The 26176-nt window shown below is 35.0% G+C and overlaps 1 protein-coding gene across 1 annotated transcript in view; it reads left to right on the top strand.

Moving 5' to 3' along the window:
- Window positions 1-26176, top strand: part of LOC145674282 (uncharacterized) — a gene marked incomplete in the record, with an annotated part of 853005 nt that overhangs the window by 568995 nt on the left and 257834 nt on the right. The window contains 1 exon segment of the mRNA XM_081744136.1: window positions 5429-5593. Within this exon segment, the coding sequence (XP_081600262.1) occupies window positions 5429-5593 (165 nt within the window).

The following is a 26176-nucleotide window of genomic DNA, read 5'->3' as shown; positions in this document are numbered from 1 at the left end:
AATAATGGAAGGAATAAAGTAGGAGGATAAGGGAGGATTCCTAGGAAAGCAATGCATACGGTGTTTGTTCACCACATAGGAAGAACTTGGATCGAAGCAGGGACGCCTAGAACCAGAGTTGACCGCTTTACTTCTCAGCCATTGTGGTCCCTGAAACTTTTTAGTGTGACTGTATTTTTCATCTGGATGAATCAGTCTCGAAAGTCAAAGTTGTGATACCCATTAGGAAAAATATTTAATATTGGTACATTCCTTCCTCATTCTTTGGCATATTCTTCTCCTGTGTGTTTCGGTGAGAATGGGGTTCTTTAAAAATGCTACTAATTACTCGTTGGTAAATAAAAGCCCAACCCAACCTGCCGTGAGAAAGTCAGCTATTGCGAATTGACAGTCTCGGTAAATTAATGAGAAGGATGAAAATTAATATGTTCCTCAAGACCCAGCGCCTCTCAGACTAAGTTACGCAAGCGTTGACAAACATATTACATCATCTAATTTTAATTAATCCAGGTCTCTCTCTCTCTCTCTCTCTCTCTCTCTCTCTCTGTCTCTCTGTCTCTCTCTCTCTCTCTCTCTCTCTGTGTGTGTGTACCTGGCTTTTAATTTTGTTTCATGAGGCGATTTTATTAAAAATCAGATCTTTTATCCTTCTATCAGATTTCCAACGAAGCTTTGATGTTTTGCAGAGACTGTCTCCGGTTGGCCTTGAAATTTGATCTGTCTGTTGTAAACATCAATTAGAAGTGACATTTTTTTTAGTCTTATGTGGTACCACAATAGGTGTGCTACCTGTGATAGTGTTTTAATGCATCTGCCATTGATCGAATGTCTTGGCTACAGTGAAAAACAATACGGATAATCACGTGAAAGATAGACTACAGGAAAATAGAACTTCCCTAAATATTAGTTATTGTATTGAAATTTTAGTCTATAGAGAAGAAAAAGCATTTACCTAGTATTTGTAGTACAAAAGTAAGTAAATAAGTATCTGTAATCATCAATTTTTATTATTACCACAAAAGTACAATGTTCTTATTCATATCATTTTTCATTATAATCACCCTGCTTTTCAATGCATCTGGTCCACCGTTGCACAGGCTTTACGATATCCTCTGCAAAAGAGGTTTGTTTGTTGTGTACCAAGCCACGAATACATCGCTTTCTTCACTTGTTGATCGGAGCTGAATCGACCTCTGAGAGCATCTTTAAGTGGACCAGACTGATAGTAATCTGACAGGACGAGATCGGGACTGTAATGCAGGTGCTCCAACATCTCGGAACGCAGCGTCTGAAGAATTTAAGCTGTGTGGGCACCGATATGTGGAAGTGCATTATTATGCAACACAAGAACGCCTTCCGACAATCGACCTCTGCGTTCATTACGAATTGCAGGCTCAAACTTGCTTACCGACATACCACTTTGCATTTTACTGTTTATTTCTCACCCTTTTTCCGGGTAATGTTCCAGAATTGGCCCTTGTGAATCCCAAAATACTGTGAATATCACTTTTCCTGCACAAGATTGACTCTTGAATTTCTTCCTGACAGGAGATAGGATTGCTTCCATCTCATGCTGTGGCGTTTGCTCTCTGGTTCAAAGTGATGAATCCATGTTTCATTTCCAGTGATGATTCGCCTGAGAAATGCTTCACCTTTGTTAGCATAACGTTCCAGTAGGTACTGACAGATTCTCACACGGATTCGCTTGTGCTCTTCATAGAGATTTTTGGAACCCAACTACCACAGATTTTGTGAAAGCTGAACATTATGTATGATGCCATATGCAGAACCATGACTTATCTGTATATGGGTTGCCCCTTCATCAACAGTCACTCTTCTGTTATTCAGAATCAAGGCACGGACTCATCCAATAGTGTCATCAATTATTGCTGTAGCTGAACGTCCTGCTCTTTCTTCATCCTTCACGCTAGTTTGATCACTTTTGAACTGTTCAGTCCACTCGTAAATACTTTCCTGTGGCAGCACATTGTCCCCGTATTGCGCTGAAAGTCTATCAGTTTCCGCTCCGGCAACGCCTTCAGACCACAAAAAACGGGTGATGGAACGCTGTTCTTCTTTGGTGCACACAGAGAGTGGCGCGGCCTCCTTTACTTCGCAACAGCGCAAAGTCTACAGATGTGATAACGCTGCAACCTCCTACAGGCAAATTCAACGGTGACACCTAGCGTCTGATGAGCACGCAATACCGTAGAGCCAACCTGGAAAAAATATTTTAAAAATTTCAGTTACTTATTAACTTACCCTCGTATTACATCAATACTTGAATTTCTCTTAAATTCTTCGCGGCAAGTGATCTGCAAGAAATAACATATTTCTTACGAAGACCTATAGCATGTATTGAAACTACAGGGACATACCTTGTGCAGAATTTATTTCATACAAGTGGAGCAAAAGTATTTATAAAACGTAAGTTCAAAAAGCAGGGAAATGTTAGAAGCAAGGGAAATGTTGGGCCATCGGAAATGTTAGGGAAAAAATGTGGAATCGTTTTCTTAAAATCACCAAGATCCTGAAAGTTGGGACAGCATTTATTAAAATGATATATTTACTACACTTTGTTAATATTTTACGTTCTAAAACAAGCCATTATAAATAGAAATTGTTGAAACTTTATTGTTTTTTTTTTTTTTTTTTTTTTTTAGTTGGCTTCATAAAACAATTATTTAAAAGTTCTGTTCTCTCTTTCTTTCCTTCTCAGTATCTTTGTCTTGCTCATTTTCTTTCTTTCTTTATTTCTCATTATATCTTCATTTTTTTTCTCCCTTTCTTTCTTTTGTCCTTGATCATTTTTTTAAACTTAATTTCTGTAGAGAGGTCGTCAGTGGTCTGGATCGTTCCGCTTGGCCCTAGAATTTTATCTGCCTATAGGATCGAAGGCTCATAAAAAGTATGTGTATAAACGAACAAGTAAGTATTAGAATAGGGAAAGTCATGACAGACGATAGCGCAATTGGAAGGGGAGTTTATCAGGTATCTCTCTCGCCAACGTCATTTAATATCCTATCCTAACTATATATAAAAGTACATGAACTGACATAAATTAAAAGGGTACTTCCGGTTGACATGGAAAGTTGAAATTTGGCATGATTGTGGCTTTCCGGGACTAACTGGCAGGAAAATTGCCAAAAGTGAATATTTTTAAGTTTTAGGCGGTCTAAAAGGGGCATGAAAATTTTCTCTTATTTATATGTTATTTAAATGGGTCTTTTTATAAACTTATAATCTCATGTTTTAGGTACTTGGAATTGGGGGGGAAAATCTAGAAATTCGGTATGCTTGTACGTTTTTGTTAGCATTATCGAAGTATATCAGTAAAAATAAAAATTTTGAGTGGTTTTATGGGAAACTAAAACATCTTTCCCATGTTATTTATATGGGACGTTTTATACATCCCAAAATGTTTATGCACTTAAGGCAGGATTAGAATGATGAAATTTGCCATGATTGTAGCCTTCCGAGACTAACCTGCAGAAAAATTGCCAAAAGTGAATATTTTTAATTTTTAAGGTGTCTAAAGGAGGATGAAGAAATTCCCATGTTATTTAAATGGACGTTTTCTTGGAATACAAGATCTTATCTTTTAGATAGTTGAAATAAGAAGAGAAACTTGCTATTCGGTAGAATTGTGGGTTCAAGAGGTGCGAGGCCGCAGGCCTAGCAAAGGAGGGGTGTGGGGGCGAAGCTCCCACCTGGGCAAATTCAGAAAATATGAAGAGCAAATGCATGAAATTTACTGCTAATACAAAGGCTGATACATAAGAGATGCGAGGCCGTAGTCCGAGTAAACGCTGTTTGGAGCGGATCCTTCAGCTAACCAAAGGCTAGTGTGCACTATAAAACTTCACATTCGAGCTGTATTATTGTCGTTAGAAAGTCTACCAAGTTTAACAGAGATGCATGTAAGCAAACAAAATGTGCATTTGTATAAAAATCCGATGTGTAGTCTGTCTATAAAGGTATATTGAAGACGGTATTTCGATAGGAGGTAGAATGATTAAGTGTATATTGTTTGCAGATGTTACGGCATTTGCAGATGTGTAACTAGAGAAAAGTCACGGAGTGACAATGAGCGCTAGAATACCGTTGAACCAAGGCTGAATCTATGTTCAGTAAGAAAATTTAAAACAAGAGTATAGAAATCAGTTAGGAAACCTTAAAATATACACTGTAAAAAAATTCTTAGGTAAATTTACAATAAACGGTGGCAATCTGTTTGCCACTCCTCTATGTAAATCAATTTACCCCTATAAAGTAAAATTACTAATATGAAAGGGTGTAAAATTACATTTTTATCAATAAAAATATCACACTTTCTCATAAATTTACTGTAAATCGGTAAAAAGACCCAGCAAATTTTGTAATTTAATCTAAAAAAATGTATATCAGCTTACAAAATGAATGGTAAATGATTTTACATTGATGTTTAGCAATTTAATTACATTTTTTTCAATGTAGGTAAAGAAGAAATTCGTCCTAGATTGTAAATTGTTTCATGTTGTTGTAGAAGTGCTTATGAGTTTAGTTTCTTGTGAATGAAGTTCTTTTTCTGCTATGCGACGTGTTTAAACATGGCTAAAAAGCAATAAAAATATATATTGTCGAACTTGTCTTTGCTTAAACATCGAGATTCTCATTCTTAAGCAGAATGCGACAACACAACGGATTTTTGTATTTTCTGAAAAAAAGTAAAAAAAAATATAAAGCAGAAGCTAGTATAGATACAAAGTTACATAATTTTTATACAGGATGTGTACTTTTTGTTTTATTTGAATGTATTAAACTCCAATCCTGTAAAAGAAGACAATATAAAAATATGTAGCCAACTACAATTTAAGTAATGTTATTCATATTTTAAATTGTTGTATTACGACATGGTATTTGTGTTGCTTAGTTTTTTGATTAATTAGGGTTTACTGGGGACGTCAGTAGGTACACCATATGTTTCCATCCGACATGAAACGGAGAACTGAGTAATGAACTAGTTAAGTGTACGAGTGTGTTCACTTTTGTACAGAATTGTAACAGTAAACTGAGTGTAAACCATAATAGAGAAATTGTGTTTTCGCAATTAAGGTAATATTTTCAGATACTTACTAAATGTCCATAGAAAATGTACATAAATTTTAAACAAATTTTCATTGTTCTGCATTACATGGCACTGTAGAGTTAAAGCAGTACCTGTCATTAATACCAGTGTTAGTTGAAGATCGGGAAGCAATATACACTGCTCTATGTGAAAACTGTAACGCCACCAACGACACGTAAACCGAATGAAATTTGTACTACAGATTCTGTATATACCTTTACAAAAAAAAAAAAAAAAAAAAAAATCAGTAGTGTACTATAACTTCAACTTTGATGGGCATTTTAAGTTACTTTTCATATGTTACGGTGTTTTCTATTGCAGATTCACAATCAAAGCATCACGAGTATACCAAAGAAGTGAAGAAAGATGATTTACAGGAAGACTTTGTTGTTCCATCGGGAGCAAGGATGGGTGTGGCGCATGCGCAAGTTGATCATCAGCCTATTAGGGTTCCTCGAGATGACGTTTCAGACGTCTACTTCACAGGTAAGCTTATATATGACATAATCTAGAACTTGCTTTTAATCATTGTACTGTACGTAAAGGGTTGAAACGTTGTTCACGGGATCGGTTTTTTTTTTATAAGGTTTTCTTGTTTCTGACGTTCGTTTGTGGTTAAAGGATGTTCAATGAGTGTTCCTTTCCTTACTGTGTTATAAGGTTCATTTCGTTTCTCCTGTTTTCGGCGTAAGGATTTAGTCCCCAAATAGTAAAATTTATTATATAGTCGTTTTTAACCTGATGTAGTCAAAGTTTATTTTTAATATATGTGGTATATGTAGGGATTCAAAAAATACCAAAAGGCTTTGGAAAATGATCCCTTATGGAAATATGAAGAAAAATACATCATAATGAGTGCACAATTACATCATTTTGTAGCTATAACTTATCCAGCATTTGTCGGGACGATACGAAAAGGGAAAAATGTCGGACAAAGTTTGAACAAAATAACATATTGATTATTTTAAGCCTAGATTAGTACTGCATTAATGAATCAATGGATATGAGATATATTCGTTTTAACTTCATGTCTTTCATTTTTTTCTGTTGTGGAATACCTCACGAACTTTCTTAGGCTAACTCTGCCATTGCCTCACTTCCACATGCTCTGTAAACTAGGCAATAAGTAATCACTACGTTGTTTTATCTGACCTTGGTCTGACCGTTTCGACTAATTTTATGTGGGATATCCTTTGAAATCACGTTCTTGTGACCTCATGTTAGTCTAGAAGTTTTTCTTTTTTTTTTGTGAATTAATCTCCTAAAGTGTTCTAGCGTTGTTTCGAAACACCCTGTATATTAAGAAAATAATATGAGAATTTTATTAGAATAGATTAGCATTATCCCATGAGTAATTCAGTCGGAAGATTTTCTTTCGAAATTATATGTATGAAATGTTGGTTCCATTAACACTTTTTGATGGTTTCCACATTTTTGATTAGTTGAACCTTCAATTCGGGAGATTGTTGCAAAGAAATTGAACTGTATGCCTGGTATACCCATGCACGAGTCACTGAAATCAATACATATTGTTAATACATTGTCAGCAGTTTAATGCCACTAATCAGGAATTGAGTTTAATTAATTCTGTATTGAAACTTAGTAGCATGAAATAGCGAGGCTAATAAACGGAAAGTAGAATCAATTTGAATATCACTTCCTTCTAATAATTTTGTGAGCATCATCTGTGTGCTTTTCGAATGTGTGAAACTTATTTATATTGCAACTGTTACTCACTGATTTGGATAAAACATATCCCAAACTTAAAACCTAACATTTCTTTTTCATATTGTAAGAACCTTAATAAGCTGGATTTTAAAAATGTAAAATGACAATCATATTCAAAAGTTGATCCGAAAGCTGTAATCGTATAATCAAAAATGCAATGCATTCTGAATAAAGAGAAACACAGCTTTCTTACAAGACAGGCTAGAATATTTATTATAAAAATTAAACTAGAAAAGTAACGGTTTCGGAAGTATAGCACTTCCTTCCTCAGACTACACTCTACAACTGAAATCAGAAATAAAATTATATACAATAAAGAAAGGAGATCATTAGATCTTTCCACCAATCAGGAATCACTCATTAAAAGTTCACTTAATGATCTCCTTTCTTTATTCTATATAATTTTATTTCTGATTTCAGTTGTAGAGTGTAGTCAGAGGAAGGAAGTGCTATACTTCCGAAACCGTTACTTTTCTACTTTATTTTTTATAATAAGTATTCTAGCCAGCCTGGTAAGAAAGCTGTGTTTTTCTTTATTCAAGATGGACACAAGGCCATATTATCATAATATCCACAATGTATTCTGTAAAATGCTCTTATGTAGTCTACTCTTATTCGATACCATTGCAGTATGCAGGGTTGTGCGCAAAAGTATGTACAACCTTTCAGCAGGTGATTAGCCTAAGGACAAGCTCCCAAAAAAATATATATATATATCAATATATATGTAATACTGTGCTGTTTTGGAGATACGTACTGCTAACGGACAATCACAAGTCACGGTACACGCAACAGGTAGAGGTAGACAAGTCGTCAGGAGGCTTGAAACACACATTGATACGCTGAAAACACTAGAAACAGTCATCAGTGTACCGTAGGCGTTGTTTAGAGGGGGGTGAGAATAATGAGCAGTGGCACCACCATTTAATTAATGTGATCTCGAGAATGGTAAACGTCTGTTTGGAGGAGGCAGGGCATTCTCCCATACTTAGCGCAGCGTTATTGGGAGAAGAGTTCAAAATGACCTCCATCTGCGACAGAGACAGGCCGAACACGATACATCACGCACGCACGCACATGTTCAAAGACACCTAGCGTTTAGTGATATATCCTGGAATACCCTGTATATCTCCGTGACGGTGCGGTATTACATATACAGTAATATGATCATTTTTGTTGCCTGTCCTTAGAGGAATCATCTACTGCAGTTTGACTTCGAACATATCTTTGCGCACCACACTGTATATAAATATTCACATTCTTAATGCAGATATATACATCAACGTATTACAATTAGTGAGAGTTGATTGTTTTATCCATGGAATTGAGGTAGTGTAATTTGTTTGACATCACTCTGTGTTATTTCCCCCCACATGCGCCCTTACTTATCATCCTGACAGAATATTGTAAGGGAAAATATTGCAATACCAATTACAATATTACAATAACGGAACATACCAGGTTTCTTCGAAATTCGACATATTTCACTAAGATCCACTTATAGACAAACACTACCGCTTAAGTCGAATGGTAGAAGATTACTTGAAGTAATCCGTAGTTTAATAATAATAATAATAATAATAATAATAATAATAATAATAATAATAATAATAATAATAATAATAATAATACACCTGAACAATGTTTCTAAATACAGTATTCTTCTCATGAATATACACCTACTGGGAATATGTATTAGGTGAAAAAAATCAACTGAAAATAAGTTGAAATTTTAACAGGAACTGTTTAAGTTTCTTCCAGGCTTTACATAAAGTGTTAGTTACAAAGTTCTCTTTCCTCTCCGATACGTGAATCTTTCCATTCCCCTTACGAGCAGATGAACTTTTCTCATTAAGGATTTATTTAAGTTTTGTAGTCTCACTCTTCCAACGTACGCTAGAAGCATCGTCGCTGTGGTTTGCGGTCAGCACTCAGACACAGTTCAGCCACATTTATTACATCCCAAGGTGCACAGGGTGCTTGAAGCTCTTGATCCTTGTGCTGTCACAGATGCTAATATTACTCTTGTTTTCATGAGCTTGGGGTAGGAATCAACACTTTAACATTCGGTTTCAAATATAAGATTTTTTTTTTGCTTTAATTATTTATTCAACTATTAAAATGGAGTACAAATTTATACTTGAAGTAATTTGCGCCTCCGTTAGGTTTTGAATCCTCAGCAACACATTTGGTAGGTTTATACTGTATCTGGGATTTGAATATATAAAAATATGCATAAACACATGTATTGGAAACTTTAACTGAATTTTGTGCCTTATTACTACCTGCCTTTAGAGCAGGCGTCTTCAATGCATGGCTTGCGAGCCACAAATGCCCTGCAGAGTTCCTTAACGTGAACAACACCCATCTCAAAAATAAAGTATTTAATGTGAAATACATTTTTTTTTTTTTTAGAATAACGTCCTACGGTTATGCTCCTTGGGCTAAAGGAGACTGATGATTTATTGTAGTGTAAAGTTATGAAATAATTCGTAGAATGAAAGTGTTCGAAGAAACGGATAATGCTCGAGAACATTTTTAAATTATGGCAAATGAAATATATTTGGAAATATAGTTAAGTGACATTGCATAAACACTGTTTGAATTATTATTTAATATGCTAACTTTTAACAACTGTAAATAAATAAGATTGTGACAAGGCAACACAATAGAATGCTATGGTTTCCACCACAAACTGACATGGCTGGAGATCGAACCAGTACGACCCATGCCAGCGATCTGCGCACTGCCACTGAGCCACTTTGTCTCACTGTCTCCATGAAATCTAATTAAAAAGAGTTCTTTCTTGGTATGTCTAATGGACTGCGAGGAACACGCAGTGTCTGATAAGTTGAAGACCCCCTATTCTAGTGTGTGTAGGAACATGTATTTCACTTTGCATGAGTAAAGAAATCAGTACTTGTATCATGCTCATTAAAGTTTTGGAAATTTTCCTCAGTATTAATAGAACAAAACTGATCAAAGCACCAAATATATATTAATAACTAGCTGAACCTACGCTCTCTACACAGCGCATCATTCAGATATGAGCACGAATCTCCTTATTATTCCTCAGAACAGTACACCTAAATGGCACATACCTAGCACAATTTGTGCTGTTAGGGTATTTATATTAGTTATTATTGTAATTCGGTTAACGTTACCCGCCTTTCAATTACACAAGAGTAGCTAGTACGCCTCCTGCTCCTTTTAAAGAAAAATGTTTCTATTAGTCATCATTGTAACTCGGTTAACATTACCTGCCTTTAAATTACATAGGAACCCGGATTCGATTCCCGGGGCAAGCTCATGTGGTTCGGATTCCACGTTAATCAGTAGGTCCAGTCTCATATAGCCTCGCTGCTGAAAGGGACGTTAAACTAAAAATTAACTCAACTCAATTTAATTACATAGGAGTACGTAGTACGCTTGTTGCTCCTTTTAAAAGACCTGTTTGTATTATTATTATTATTGTAATTGGGTTAACGCTTCTTGCCTTTTAATTACATCATAGTACGCTTCTTGTTTCTTTTAAAGGAATGTGTCTGTATTGGTCATTATTTTAGTTCGGTTAATGTTTCCTGCCTTTCAATTACATAGGAATAGCTAGTATGCTTGTTGCTCCTTTTAAAGAGACCAATTTGTATTATTCATTATTTTAATTCGGTTAGCCTGCCTTCCAATTACATGAGAGTAGAGGTTGACAGGTTGACATTAAAAAATCCTGCAACCTTCGCACCTAAGACGTCCCTGATTTTCGGAAATGGCACAAAATGATCACTATATATATTTAACAAAAGATGCTTACTTGTTTTCTTCTTTGTCTTCGTCTTTACCAATGTTTATATGGGGTCGGCGCTCCCATCTTTAATTCCTTTTCTCCACTTTCCTCTTTCTTGGGCATAATCTATTCTCCATTCCCTCTCCCTGAGATCATTTTGCTACTTGTCCTTTTAAATCATATTTTCTCTTCTTTTCTTCCTTTTTCTTATTACTTCCAGCTTTTCAATTCTCTTTCCTACTTACTCGTTGTTTCTTCGTTCTACACGTCCCAGTCATCTCAGCGTACATTCTTGAAACCTTTTACTGAAGGATCACACCTCGCCTTAACAGTGCCTCTGAAAGGAAATAAAATTGTAATATACACCAATGAAATAAAACAGTTCTGCAAATTTTAGTTGAACTCAATAAAATTGTACATGTTTTCTTTGCTGAATCCATAACGAAGTTATACAGTACAACAGCAAATAAATGATAAAACGAGAAATAATGAGCAAGAATGAGTGGTGTAAGCAAGGTCCAACATATGATTATCGACTACAGCGTCATCGAAACTTAAAACGGCACTTCCAGATAACAGTGAAGTGCCAACACGTTAAATTAAAAAATGTGGTCCGAAATCCATGTCGGAAATCTCAAGAAACCGGATTATCGATGGCCGGATTTTTCAGTGTCAGCCTATAGTTAGTACGCTTATTGCTCTTTTTATTTAAAGGGAAACTATTTTCGTTAGTTATTATTGTAATTACGTTAACTTTGACTGTCTTTCAGTTGTATGGGGAGTAAATAGTATGCTTTAGTTTTAAAGAGAACCTGTATATATTAAAGTTCTCTGCAAATCTAGCAGTAATAGTTCATTTTCTGATGTTTTCACAGAGCCAACACGCAAACATTCTGATAGAGGCAGATAAGAATTTTTTTCTTCCTTTCAGCATGTCCAAACACGTGCTCATGCAAATTTTGGGAACTCGACAGCAGTTGGTTGGCCAGAAAATCTATTTAAACTTTCCGCTCATCTATAAGACTTTTCCTCTTCTAGAAAAATCATAAACTTTAACTAAGGGTGAACCTTTTTATTTAAAGTGGAAGATAATATTCATTTATATAGTTTATTTGAGTTTAGATAGATCTATATTTCATTTGATTTGCAGTTAAATGGGTTTTATTTCTAGTCTGTGTTGTGCTTCAACACAGCATGTGGAGATGGATTAATAATCGGATATCTTTTTAAAATAAAGAAAAAAATAAGCATTTTTTTTCTGGTTCCATCAGAACGTTTGCTTGTAAGATTGAACAGTTTCCTTTTTTAGGTTAGTTATGACTGATACGCGTGAAATTGTGGGCAAAAATTAAAGGTGCTTGTCATACGTACATGTGAAAATACGGTGAATCCTAATTATAAAAGAGGAAATCATTATGTGTGTCATACTATCCTGGAAACCTGGATACAAGCTTGCTTAAGAGATGTACAGTATAATGTTTGTTCTAGAAGCACAATGGGTAAAATTATTATTCCTTATAATAAACAGCAAATGTATTCGCGCTTTAAGCTAATTTTTAATTATAGACAGACACAGTGATACATGTCGCTGCGTCTGTTATCACTTACCTGTCTAGTTGTCGCTACCTGCGGGATTATTGTCTGTAACCAAATTCTTCAATAATTACATAAAAATATTGTATGGAATTTGGGTGGTTGATGGGAAAATATAATAATAATAATAATAATAATAATAATAATAATAATAATAATAATAATAATAATAATAATAATAAATAAAAGATGCCATTACTTGCTATCCCCTACTGTTTTTGATCTACAACGATAAACGTTGAAACAAAAATAGTTTATTTCAGCAAATTTTGGTTTAAATAGGAGGCTAAAGGAGAAGATGGAACATTGGGACACTGAATCTATTGCAAAAATCGGGCTTCTTGCTATAAGTTACCTTTATGTCTATAGCGATAAACGTTGAAACCGGCAAGGGCTAATTTTAACTATTTTCGGTTTGAATAGGGGGTTAGCGGAGTTGATGGTACCTATTCTTTGGATGTTAAATCTATTGCAGAAATCTCAACTTTGATAGCATTTACCATTATTTCTCTACGGAAAACTATCGTATTGAAACTGGAAGTACTAGGGGAAGGCGTTGTACCTTTGAAACAATGTACCTTTGAACACCTGTGTTTTTCTCGAATTCAGAGGTATCTAGGTGCAATGATTAAAATTCGTTTGAAAGATTAAATGAAACAAAAGCACTACAAACGCGTTTGGCTGTTGTTTACTGAATGTTGTGCCGAGTAATGTTCCTTTTAATTTTTTCACCCCCAAAACGAAGATTTTTTGTAGTTACCTTTTGAGTTTTGTGCTCTTTGGTTTTCGCAACTTGTGATATTTGTCCAAACTTGGGGTAGAATCATTGGTGAATACAGTAATATTTTTAGTTTTAACATCTCTTCAATATTTAAGCTAGTGGAGAACTTTTTTTCGTAATGGTGACTCTCTTGTACCTATGAACACTAATGCATCGTGTACCTTCCAACAATAAATAATACTGTTTAAAGCTACTCAATTTAAGTAGTTAAACAATTAATATATTTTATATAGGTTAGGTTAGGATATAAAGTTATCAATTATAATTTTAAGTAGTTTCTATATATTCGTTTATTGTATAACATAATGTTAAGAGTTGTATATGCTCAACTTTATTGTTCACAAGTTTTTGTTAGAACTTCTCTTCATTTTTTAATTTAATTAATAAAATTTCAATTCTGGGGAACTTTTTATAGCTAAACCTTTTATTGCAATTTATAACTGTTAATATTTACGGCTTCCTTTTATATTATTGCCTCAGAAACGTTGTAATTATCACTTTGTTCAAAGGTACAAGAGGGTCTGTTCAATGGTATACGACCATAATGTACCTGTGAACAAAACGGATATGCTCTTGTTATATTCTATAAAAGCTAATGTAAATATGTAACACGTTTAAAAATAATCCTATCTGATAGCAAAGAGATGGCACTTCAAATATACGACAAAAAGTGGGGAAAAAGTGCTGAATATTAGCACCGAAACTTCGAAGACTCTAAAAGTGTTCACAGGTACAACGCCTTCCCCTAGTAAATTTCAACCACTTCCAGTTTTGGTAGAATGTTTGGGATAGTCATGGCAAGTTTGCCTTCAGACGGTAAATCGTTTGCAGAAAACCGCTTCTCTTTGTCTGTTACTGGTTTGTTCTATGATCATAAACGTTGGAACCGGAAATGGTTAACCTTAACAACTTCCGGTTTGAATAGAGGGTTAACGAGGGAGACGAAACCTTTTCGTAGTAGGATAAATCGATTGCAAAAAGCTTCTCTTGATAGCACATACCGTTTTTGCTATACGGAAATTAGTATGGACATCCGAAATAATAGTAAACTTTAATCACTTCCGATTTCCGTCGAGTGTTGTCGATAATCATGGTATGTTGCCTTGACACGCTGAATTGTTTGCAAATAACAACCTATCGCTATCTGTTTCCATTTTTGTTCTATGGCCATAAACGTTCAAACTGGAAATTACTAATTTGAACCATTTTCAATTTGAAAGGAGAGGGAATAGAGGAGATGGAAACTATTCTTAGGACCTGAATCGATTACAAAAAATCTGCATCTTGATATCTCTTACCGTTTTTGCTCTGATACCTGTCACCGGACGGACGGACAAAGCCGTTCTATAACACGTCCAGCATGTATGCATATCATAATTTGGAAGTCTAAAATAAAAATAAGTTTCTAAAATGTAAAAATTAGACCTTTCAAATAAGCATGCTTTCAACCTACAGTGTACAGTGGATGGAATGATTGGGCGCAAAAAGTAGTTGTTATAACTATATAAAACTGGAATACCATTGATTGACTTACGGTAGCATTCACTACATATGCTTTGAGATAGGCTATCGATTATTTCAAAGACGACTTGTCAATCTTAAGCTTTAAGCGCTTCCTAAGGAATGATCTTAGTAACGTAAGCAACTAAGAAAGTTGAAAACGGATGGACTTAACCCTCGTAAATCACCAGACATTACGGCAGAAAGTTCGGGTATTTTTGGCTGTTTGTCTCAGAGAGAACGAATCTGTTATTCACGTCAATGATTTCAGTGTGAGCGAATCTAGAAAAGGGAACAAAACTATTGGCTACAGTGAAGCATAGGTGATCACTATTTACAAATATTAATTAAATGTAAGTAAAACGTGGAGAATGTAATGATTTCCGTATTAAAAGTTTAACCGTCAGCATAATCATTTATAGACCTTTAGTCTTTATTTTCTTCTTAACGGAGAATGTTTTCCAAAACGTGTAATTTAAAATACGATTTATTAGTTATCGTTTATGGTATGCTATTGAACCCTTTGTGAAACGAATACTTAACATGTAAACATTTTAGTGTTTACTTCATTAAACGTATGTAAATGGATGTTACAAGTGTTTAAAAAGTTTAAAATTTTTGTATCCTTGTGGTCAGCCCTAGTACATAATGTAACCCCCTCCCAAAGAAAAAAAAAGAACGAATACTTCTTTTGAGAAGATTAAGAACAAGGGTATTATTTCAGTATTTTCAACTAACTTAAAAAAAGTTCGTTACTGAATTCTCTATGTATGTGTCCATTCGATAGAGCATCAAAAACTATCTGAGAAAATGGTGGAAGTTTTTGCGTCACTCTTACCATTCCCGAGATATTTGTCAAAAAATGGCCGATTTCTGGAGATTTAGGAGCCATATTTCGGGAACCGTAAGTCATAGAGAGATAATATTGGTGTTGATCAATACCTAACAGGATGGTGAACATTTTGGTAGCAAATAATAACCAGTGATCACTGGCCAACTGGGCACCATTCCCCAGATATTGAGCAAAAAAAGTTCCGATTTCGGGAGATTTAAGGAGCCATATCTCAGGAACCGTAAGTCATAGAAAGATATTTTGCGAATTTTTGCGAGAAACTGAAGAATGTGCAGATAAAAAGATTTTTATTTTACATGTTTACAGGAACAATCACAGTTATCCTTCCCGCTCCATTACACCATTCGTTTTAAGTTCGTTCTGGCAATGCTCTTGTAGCGTTCTCAACTGGTTAAATTTTGAGAGACGAAAAGAGAGAAGAAAGTATGGTGATCGCGGAAAAAAATCGAGTTCGAGATTTCAACGGATTAGCATGTTTCATGCCCCATACACACCGAAAAAAGTTACTTTTCGACACCCGTCCATCTCTTTGTCACTTCCTTCTTATGTACATTCGCTTAGATCCCATGCCATTCAACGTACTGAAACCCAAATTTTAAACTTAATGTTTTTATGTGACTCCTCAGTTTTATTATTACTTAAAAAAAAAAAAAATCTTCCTACCCTTAAATTAAGGAAAATTTACTGAAACGAGAATATCAAAATTTGCCAGTTTCTGAAAAACGACTATAAAAATTTTATTTATATTTCATTAATAAAGTTTTCAATAAGAATCTTATTTTGTGGTGCAAGCCATATCTTTGGAGAAAATTGAGAAAGCTGAGATTCTAGGACGATTTTCTCAAAAATGACTTAGGCGATTTTGTTCATATTACATAAATAAATATTTCATTACTGATTTAACAATATGGCATAACTCATTTGCAAGGGCGACCATAAGGGGGGGCAAGGTGGGGCGCTTGCCCCCTCTAAAGGAAATTGTACTTCGGAAGATCGAAAACCCAATACATTTTTTACAATAGTTACCGCAAAATTTTAGCTACATTTGTAATGTCGTTTATACTTGCCCCCCCCTTGGAAACCGCAACGTGGGAGCCCTTGCTCATTTACCCTGAAAAATGTACAATGGGTAGTTTATTCCCCGGAATGTTTCTTCACGTACGATTTTCTCAAAATCCTACTGGGTTATTTTGTTCATATTTCATAAATAAATATTCCATTAAAACCTAGTAATATGGCATAACTTATTTGTCCCTAAAAACTGAAGATAAAAATTCCCGGTGTAGCATTTCTTAATGTGCTATATCTAGACTATTTCAGATATAATTCAATGTTTATTCGTATATCCACACTGAACCAGTTTAAAGTGTTCCAAGATCATTGCCAGAACGAACTTAAAAGAATGGAGAGATTGAGCGGGAAGGATAACTGTCATTGTTCCTACATGTAAAACTAGATATTTTTATCCGCACTTTCTTCTCTTTCTCGCAAAAATTAGCAAAATATTAACTCTCTATGACTTACAGTTCTCGAAATATGGGTACATAAATATCTAGTAATTCGAACTTTATTGGCCAATATCTGGGGAACGGTGGCCAGTTGGCCAGTAGACACTTCATTAGTGGCCACCGGTTACTATTTGGTACCAAAATGTTCACCATCCTCTTAGATATTGATCAACATCAATATGATCTCTGTGAGACTTACAGTTCCCGAGATTTGGCTCCTTAAATCTCCCGAAATCGGAACTATCTTTTAGCCAATATCACGGAAACGGTACGTCATAGAGAGATGATATTGGTGTTAATCAATCTCTAATAGAATGTTAAACATTTTCGAACCGATGTGAATTGATGGTCACTATTCAAACTGGCCACTGGCCAAACCATTTTGATATCGATAATAACTGGCGGCCACTGGTCATTGACCAAACCAGTGGCCAGTTGGACAGTGACCACCGGTTACTATTTGGCACGAAAATATTTACCATCCTATTAGGTATTGAACAACATTAATATCATATCTCTACAACTTATAGTTCCCGAGCTATGGCTCATTAAATATCTAGAAATTGGCCTTTTGTGGCCAAAATCACGGAAACGGTAAGTCATAGAGAGATCATATTGGTGTTAATCAATACCTAAGAGGATAGTAAAGGTTTTCGTACCGATATTAATTGGTGACCACTGGCCAACTGGCCATTGGCCAAACCAGTGGCCACCGGTTACTATTTCATACCACAATATTTACCGATCTTTTAGATATTGATCAACACTAATGTGATCTCTCTATGACGTACGGTTCCCGAGATATTGCTCCTTAAATATCTGAAAATCGGTCATTTTTTCAGATGTGGCTCACAGTATGATTTACAGCTCTGGCAAAGTAAAATTACTGAATAGCCACCTTGGCCGCGTTCGCTACAGGGGGTAACACATCAAAAACACTTTCTCAAATAGCCACTCTGTTAGCTTTGACCAACTCTGGCTGTTACTTTTGAATTGCTACGTGCATTCGAGCTAATTGTCGAGAGTAGAGGTTTGAGTCAATTGTTCTTCCCGGCGGCATCAGCTCGTCATGAACGATGTCTTTTTCCAATCCCACTAAACGCACAGCGTAACCATCCTGGGCGTCAGCGTGGGCTTTGTCACAGTCTGTAGAGCTTCTAGCTTCAACTACGATCTTTTTCCACATTGTTGTAGGTTATTCACTTTTCATCACTCGCGATCAACCGCTTGAGAAGGGCTCGAGTTCGTTACGTTTCTATTGAGATTCGCAGATAGAAATTCGATCGAGTAAATATTTTTGGGTCAGATCATGTGGCACCCAAACGTTGAGCTTCTTTTGTACCACCTTTCTCCAAATGGTGTAAAACAGTTTGATGATGGATATTTATTTCAGTGGTGATACCATGACTGCCTACATGCAGGTCTTGCTCGGACACTGGGCAGAATATTATCATTTTTTTCCTGCGATTAGTAGTTCACTGCCAAAAACAACTTGGAAAATTTCCAGAACAAAAACGACTAAACCATCCTTTAGCTGTTAGTTTTGATGATGTACGTTGTTCATAAACAGTTTAAAATCATTCACATGCCTACATTTCTATCATTTTTTTTTCATTAAAATGTAAAATTTGCGTAAGTCGACTCACATTTATAGCTCTATCTTATGTCTGATTATAAGAATTCCTACAGTTTTTTTAGGTATCTACTAGCTTCAGCTGTCAGCTGCCAAATGGCGTGAAATCTGTCCCGCTGAGACCTATATACCATGATTTTTTGAACACTAACTCCATCCAGTGTGCAAAGGCTCACTACTCTTTAGGGAATCTGAAAGCTCTGCTGCAAGGTATAAAAAGGGTTCAGTTTAGAATAAAACTCCGCTACAAGCAAAGTAAGAAGAGGCCTTAAAACTCCACTACAAGCTTAAGAGTCTTCATCCCGGCGAAATTAAAATACAGCTAATTTTACAGTAATTATGTGATATCTTTAAATAGATAAAAGATAATTGAAATATGGAACAAGAGCGCCCTAGACAATATTGTTTTGCGTGAGGTACCGTTATCACAAGTTACCTAGTAGCTTTATGTTTTCAGCTGTTTAGAAACGCGAAAATAAATGCCGATTTTCAAAATGGCTCGAAACCAAAAACAGATAAGTGAGTCGTGATAACGGTTTCTCATGTAAAATGATATTGTCTAGGGCGCTCTTGTTCCACATTTCGATTATCTTTTCTCTATTTGAAGATATCACATAGTTAATGTAAAATTAGCGGTGTTTTAATTTCGCCGGGATGAAGACTCTTAAAGGCTTGGGTGAGTTAACGTTGTCTCAAACCTCCAGTGCAAGGTATAAAAAGGACTTAAGCAGCTAAAGACTAACTAACACCCGTAGCAGTAATCTTCTAAATTTCATAGCTTCTCCAGTGTAGCAGTGGCGCTGGCGTTTTTCCTCCCATGTTATAAGTAGTGGTGCTGACGGTTTGTCGTCTGAGTCTTGCAGTGGCTTTGTAGTAAATACACGTAATATTGTTTGTAAGTAAAAGCATATGTTACTGTTTGCAAATAAAACGATGTGGAAATATTATATTATTGTTTCCATTTTTCTAATAAGATGTTTCTAAAATAGTTGAGAGAATATTTTTTTCGCCCTTTTTTGCTTTATTTTAGAATTTTTTCCCTTAATTTTCCCATGAAAACTGCATTTAAAAGTCCTAACCCTACTACTAACGGCAATTCGTAAGGAACACTATTTCTAAAATCCCAACCTTAAGACTTTTCTCAAAACTATCAATGGTTAAAGATGTTTACCATTTGCGAACCACATCTTGTATAAGTATTCACAAATAGATTTCCTCCGTAATCCTTACATATAATTTTATCTCATACAACTTCCGTAAGCCCATCCCAATCATACTTCAATTCATTCCAGTAGACAGTCTCACTTAGCCGCTTCTTAATCTCTAAATGTTACCCACAACAGTCTCACAAAAGCACTTGTAAATCCCTAATAGTTACCTATACAAACTTAGCTTAAAAATCGGTCAAAATTCTTCAATGCAGATACTTTTAAAAGGAATACAAAAGAGCTACCATTATTTCCGTGCACAGTTAGGCCTATACATTGATATGCAAAACAGCACATTATATTGTGCATATATTACCTTTAATGACTTTTTCTAGGTATATATCATGTTCTCAAACAATAATAACAAATATTCCATAAATGTGTGTATGGGAAGTTATTCAGTGTCAGGATCGAACCAGGAACCTCATTCCACATACCAGAGGTAATCACTCTACCACTGAGCCACTTCTTCCCTTCTCCCATTTATAGCTTTTTAGCACACAATTCGCACTAATATTTTCTTCAGTACACAGGGCCACCACAGGACTGTTACAACGTTTTTCCTGTTCTGGGCCTCTTGTGAACCAAATTGCTTGTGATGATACATTCTTCAATGACACAATAACTTGAATCAGTCATTCTTTATATCTGAAATAAGAAAGAATACAAAGTCAATAGAATTATATCAACGCCAGGTTAATTTTTTGTACTCCATCAGCTGACAGGATAAACAGAATCACGGGAAGCTATTTGAAGTTTGCTTGAAGGAAGTTTTATACTTTCAGGAAACTAGCATCAAGACAGCAGGAGACCAAGATAATAAGTATCTACTAAGCGGCATGGATTCTCCGTAAGTAGGTATAAAGAGGATGAAGAAAAACAAATTTGATTTGCTAGGCGTATAAGCTATCCGTAAGCAGAGAAGACATGGCAGGGCAACTAGAGCTTCATCTGCTAAGCAGCATAGGCAGCCTGTAAACAGGGTAAGGGGCAAGGGGCCGTGTCTGCTGCTAAGTGACATAGGTTACCCATAAACGGGCAAAATTGAAGTAGTAGAAGTCATAATACCTAATAAGCGGCATAGGGTAATCCATACTTTGGGAGCTTAGGCGTGCTACGCAAGATCGGAAAGTCCAGCTTAATCAAGAGAACGACAAAGTAAGTCGAAATTGAGAAAAGTAGGCTAAAGTTACATGTTTGGCAGAAATGGTGTTTGTACTGCGAATTTCTACGGAAGTGTAGATGAAAGCAGGTAAACCTCGCTTGCAGTCATATATCGTCCCTTTGTTTGCAAAGTGTCGTATCTGTTTTTTTTTTTTTTTTCATTTTTCAGGAGAGCGATTTGAAATTTTGCACCTATTTCACTTTCCTCTTACGCTCGTGTTTACCAACAAATATTTACCAATTTTGAAACAATGTAGCCAAAAGTATATTCGTTAATACCACACGTTCAAATTATGTAATATTGTGATAATTAGCCATAAAAATATGTTCTTTGAGATACATCACTTTGCAAAAAAATGTTTTATGAATGAGTTATGTCACTGTGCATAGTTCTTAGGATGTAGGAATAATGCAAATTGAAGTTGGAAAACTGTAAACTTCTCCATTTGTGTACATCTAAGTTGTTATTCATTTTAGATATGGATAAGTTATAAAAGAATAAACAAACGATAGAACCAAAAGTCTTGTTTCTATCATTAATTAATTAAGCATGTTTATGCAATTAATAGTAAAAGAACAAACTAATAAGGCTTATGAAGTTTCACCAAGAAAAAATGTGGTATGAAATTAATACTACAAGTTCACACTATGAAGTGAATATGAAACTGTATGCAGGAAAAATAAAATTCAAAACAGCGTCTAAATAATGAAATTGAAAATAAGCTATCGTAAATAAACTAGAGTATAACTTAAATGAGTACAGTTAATAACACTTCCATACAATACTAAAAATTACTGAAACATATCCATAAAGTAATTGGCAAAAAACTGTCCTGAACTTAACAAAATTACATAAAGAAAGAAACTCGTTTTTGTTTGAAACCGTCCTAATGGTCGAGGTTCAAGTAAAATTGCTGGTTCTCAGACATTTGTATGACAGGGGTAGGTTCGTTGATCAGAGATATTATGTCTCCGTATTTGTCTTGGGCGACTTTCAGCTTTCCCAAGTTGAACTTTCCGACCTTAAAATCTTTTACGTTTTTCTTGAGGCGCTTAAATTGAAGTTCCTTGTAGCCTAATTGTAGATTACTGGTTTTGTAGAAAATAGTTGTCGGCAATGATGTAACTAAGGGGGAAAGAAAAACGGGGCTTATGCCACGGCCGTTGGATTGGGAAGCGCAAAACTGGGCAAATATTTATTTTCACTATAAGGCAAGGGAAGGAAATTTAGCAAACTAAAGATCATTTTTTAAAAAAAAATACCCCAGAAACAGGGCAACAACGACTCTGCAAACTTAGGATCATATCTGTAGGGCGTAAATTAGCTTCAAAGCTATCTTTTGAGGACATTGAAAAACCTGCTGCATCCAAAAGAGCCCGTAAAGTTGAATTTTAGTTCCAGCTTTTCGTGTTTTCATTTAACTTACATCGATTTAAGAAATTTGCAAAATGTCCGAGTATAGTACTTGAGACAACAGCTTGACTGTTTGTCATAATTAAATATTATGTTCTAAATCAATAGACTGCTGATTCATTCTAGACATATGCACATCCGGATATAATTCCAGAAACATTGTGGTTTGCAGTGACTATGATAAGACTATAATAATGTGTCAAGCACGCTACTCTTAGATTATTTGCCAATCAACTACTAATTATTATGGTGTTTTATCATATACTAAAATTAAATTATATACTGTAATTTTGAAATCAAGTTTTACCACTTAAAAAATGGAATAGGAGAATGACTGTGTGGAGCCAATATCATGTGTAGTTGAGGAGTGTTTTGGTTTGGTTGGTCGGAGGGGGTGGGGCGCTAAGGCGAGTTATTGTCCCTGGCGATAACTAGCCTAGTTGCGTCGCTGGTTGTCGGTGACCTCTTTAAAACCCTTTATTTCCATCATATTCTTCCAGTTTACGTCTTTTGCATTACTTCCCTCTGATTCTCGAATTTGTAGAATTCTAAGTTCTTTGGAGAGCTGCTTGAAGTTGAGGAAGTCACTATGTTGTACTTCCACTATCTCTGAAGGCTGCTTTCTACGAACTAGCTTGATCACAGGGACAAATTGTGAAAGTACATAAATATTTCCTGCTTGCTTAAACAACATATTAAAACAAATTACACATTAAAGTGAACACACACACACAGACAAATAGAAAGTCGTTTGAGATACGACTCTATGTGAACAATAGAAACTTATCTTATTTTTTCTTGCAAACTGTCATATCTTGAGTTACGACAGTTCGAGAAAAATTTAATTATCTACAATTGAGATAAGACGAACATAAAATTGCTTATTCCACAGTTACATTTAGGAATTTAGATACGGCTATTAAAGAGAATTATAGAGCTCCTAAAGGGGAATTCGGGGCTGATCTTAACTCAAAAATCGATTCTTTTTTAGATACAACATTTTGCAAACAAAGAGACGATATGTATAGTTGATCAAGAAGGCAGAAGAAGAGGTTGGAAAGGCAATGTTTTCAAAGAAGATGGAGAAGCAACTGTGCCTTGCTGGTGAGGTCTACTATGCTTGCGATTTAGAAAGAAGGGAAGGGAGTTGAAGACTGAAGTACAACTGGGCAAAAATTACTTTTGGGAAGCAATATACCGGATATATTATGTATGTTATGTTCTTTGGATTCGAGTACAGTCAACGTTTGTAACTAGGCTATATAGATGGTGTACGATGTTGACTTTTGGATATATTTTATTAGTTTATATTATATATTGTTGGCAGGGGCGGATCCAGGACCGACTTTTGGGGGGGCGGTGGGTAGTCATACTGCTACTTAGAGCTACTTTTAAGAGCTTCAAACTCTGGGATGGGTTTTATATATATATATATATATATATATATATATATATATATATATATATATAAAATAAGAAAGTTTCCTCTTCTGGGGGGCGATCGCCTCCCCCTGGATCCGCCACTGATTGTTGGGCAATGTTTTAGTAAGAATATACAAAGTATTTTATGGAAGATTTGGGAGCACGAGATATATATTTGGAATAGTTTTGTACACAATGTAGTTGGGTTTCGCTAACTCGAACCTTGATAACTCGATTTTTTTTACATTCCCTTGAATTCTCCATAATACTTAATATTAAAATAACCTTTATAACACGAATATTTAAAAATTGCAAGGTCGATAAGTCTAATTTTGAGGGTTTCATAATCATATATTAAAAAAAAAAAAAAAAAAACTCGGTATCTCAAAGTTTCATATTCGCAAACCTCTACGAGTCGAAGTCTATCTCTGTAAGTCGAATTTCTCCTATTGTGACCTTGATAACTAGAAGCTATAGCTCTATACTTTAACGTAGTTATCATTGTTGCTAGTCCTGTCATTGTTGCTATAATGTGTACTGTAATTGTGTTTTACTCATAGCTAGTGTTTTATTTTCGCTAGTCATTTTATTTAATTTAAGGAAATTTCGCATCTTTGAGTTATAGAGGTTATATAGCTACTTTTCATGAGGAACACGGAACCTCGGTATCTTGAACTTTTGTTGTGACCACATTGATAACTGTAACCTTGATTGCCCCAAAAAACTCAACTCGAATTTTTATCTATTTTCTTTAGCTTTGAGTTATCGATGTCCCACTGTATAACATGTCATTGTTTCGCATACGTAGCAATCATTAGGCCCAACTGCGTATGAAAACAATAGTGACCCTTTTTATATTATTTTTAAAAATATCTACATTAAATCACTGTCATCGCATCTATGGATTGCCATCTGATAAACGGATAACCAGATCCACTGGCAGGTACAACGATACAGATTCATTATATATGTTTCTATGAAGTGCATAAATTACAGAAAACTCGTTTATTATCAGAGCACCTCATTTTTATACTCAAGACCCAGCTCTAATGGAAAGCAAGTCATTAAAACTTAAACAAATAAATACAACTATAATCAAAATGGACTCAAAGATTCATATACCTTGTAGAATCGACTCGGTAGAAATTTGTATGTTGCAAAATTTGACACAGTCAGACATACAAGTTGAATGAAGTAGCCTAAAATATCACAATCCTAGTACAACAGCATCACGTAAAAGTACATCAGTCAATGTATAGATTAATGTTCTTCAATAGCACTGCCAATTTGTTTCTAGTGTCTTTAAAAACAATTTTGAATATTATGTTCATAAAAGGTCAAATTATTATCTTTAACTGGTTTTGTAGTATTGTTGATGGTTAATATATTATTGTGATCATGACATCGTAAGTAAGACTAACATAAAATTAGATAGCCTTCTTTAATAGATTAGAGTGCTCTTGAAACTAAAAGTAAAAAAAACTTCCTAATGCAGCTTCTTTCAATTTCTTAACATGCCTGCAGGGTACGTCCGAAAGAAATGCACTGAAAACGTGCGTTACGTGCGTTGCAACTCAACTACCTCATTGGAAAACCAAACAAATTGAATTTTTAAGAGCGGCGACATGCTCCATTGCGTTGCATCGATCAAGATTTAGTTAGACTCTCTCATAATAATCGTATTCATAGATTGAGTTTAAGTGGAGATACTGAATTTTAAAACGCAAGAAAGTAAATGTAATATTAAGCGTTCCAAAGCACGTCCATGAGGTAGGCACAGATGCACCAAATAAATTCGCGAGATGAGGTTATGCTTCTTGCTTGAATCATAAATAAACTGTATGTATTATTAGTCCAGTAAATGAGAAAATTATAAAACAATAAACTTGAAATATTTCATGTGAGATAGAACGGGAATCTTGAGATTTTGTGGCCATCCATTCCAATTATGTTTGTGGCACGATTTGAGTGATAGATTAAAAGATATATATAATTTACAATATATGTACAGCTAAAGAACAATTGAATTTACAAAAGAGGATAATTTACTTACACATTGACTCCAGGGTTCCCAAATGTCCCGGATTTTGAAGGACAGTTCCTTATTTTATGATTTTGTCCCAGGGAGCTTCGATACGGCACGGTAAAAGTCCCGTATTTTGCCCAAATGACAAATTTACCTCACACAACGACTTTAAAGCACGCAAGTTTTAATGAGTCGTCTGCCTATCAGGGTTCTTTTGTTTAAAACAAAATGTTTAAAACAAATTATTAAATATTGTTTTAAACAATTGATTTTGTTTACAACAAATTTCCTATACGTTTTAAACATTTTGTTTTAAACACGTGTATTTTTAAGACTTGTTTTAAACATATGTTTATTTTTATTTTATTTTATTTTTGTAAAAAAAAAAATCTGCCAGAGGAAGAAAATTGTCAGAAAGTTCTCCCCATTCAGAAAACTATTTTCTTCCCATGTGAATA

Source organism: Thermobia domestica, chromosome 17 (genome assembly GCF_964235325.1).
Source record: "Thermobia domestica chromosome 17, izTheDome1.hap1.1, whole genome shotgun sequence".
Taxonomy (NCBI): Eukaryota; Metazoa; Arthropoda; class Insecta; order Zygentoma; family Lepismatidae; genus Thermobia; species Thermobia domestica.
Note: the sequence above shows the minus strand (reverse complement) of the source record. Positions and strands in the feature narration are given on the sequence as shown.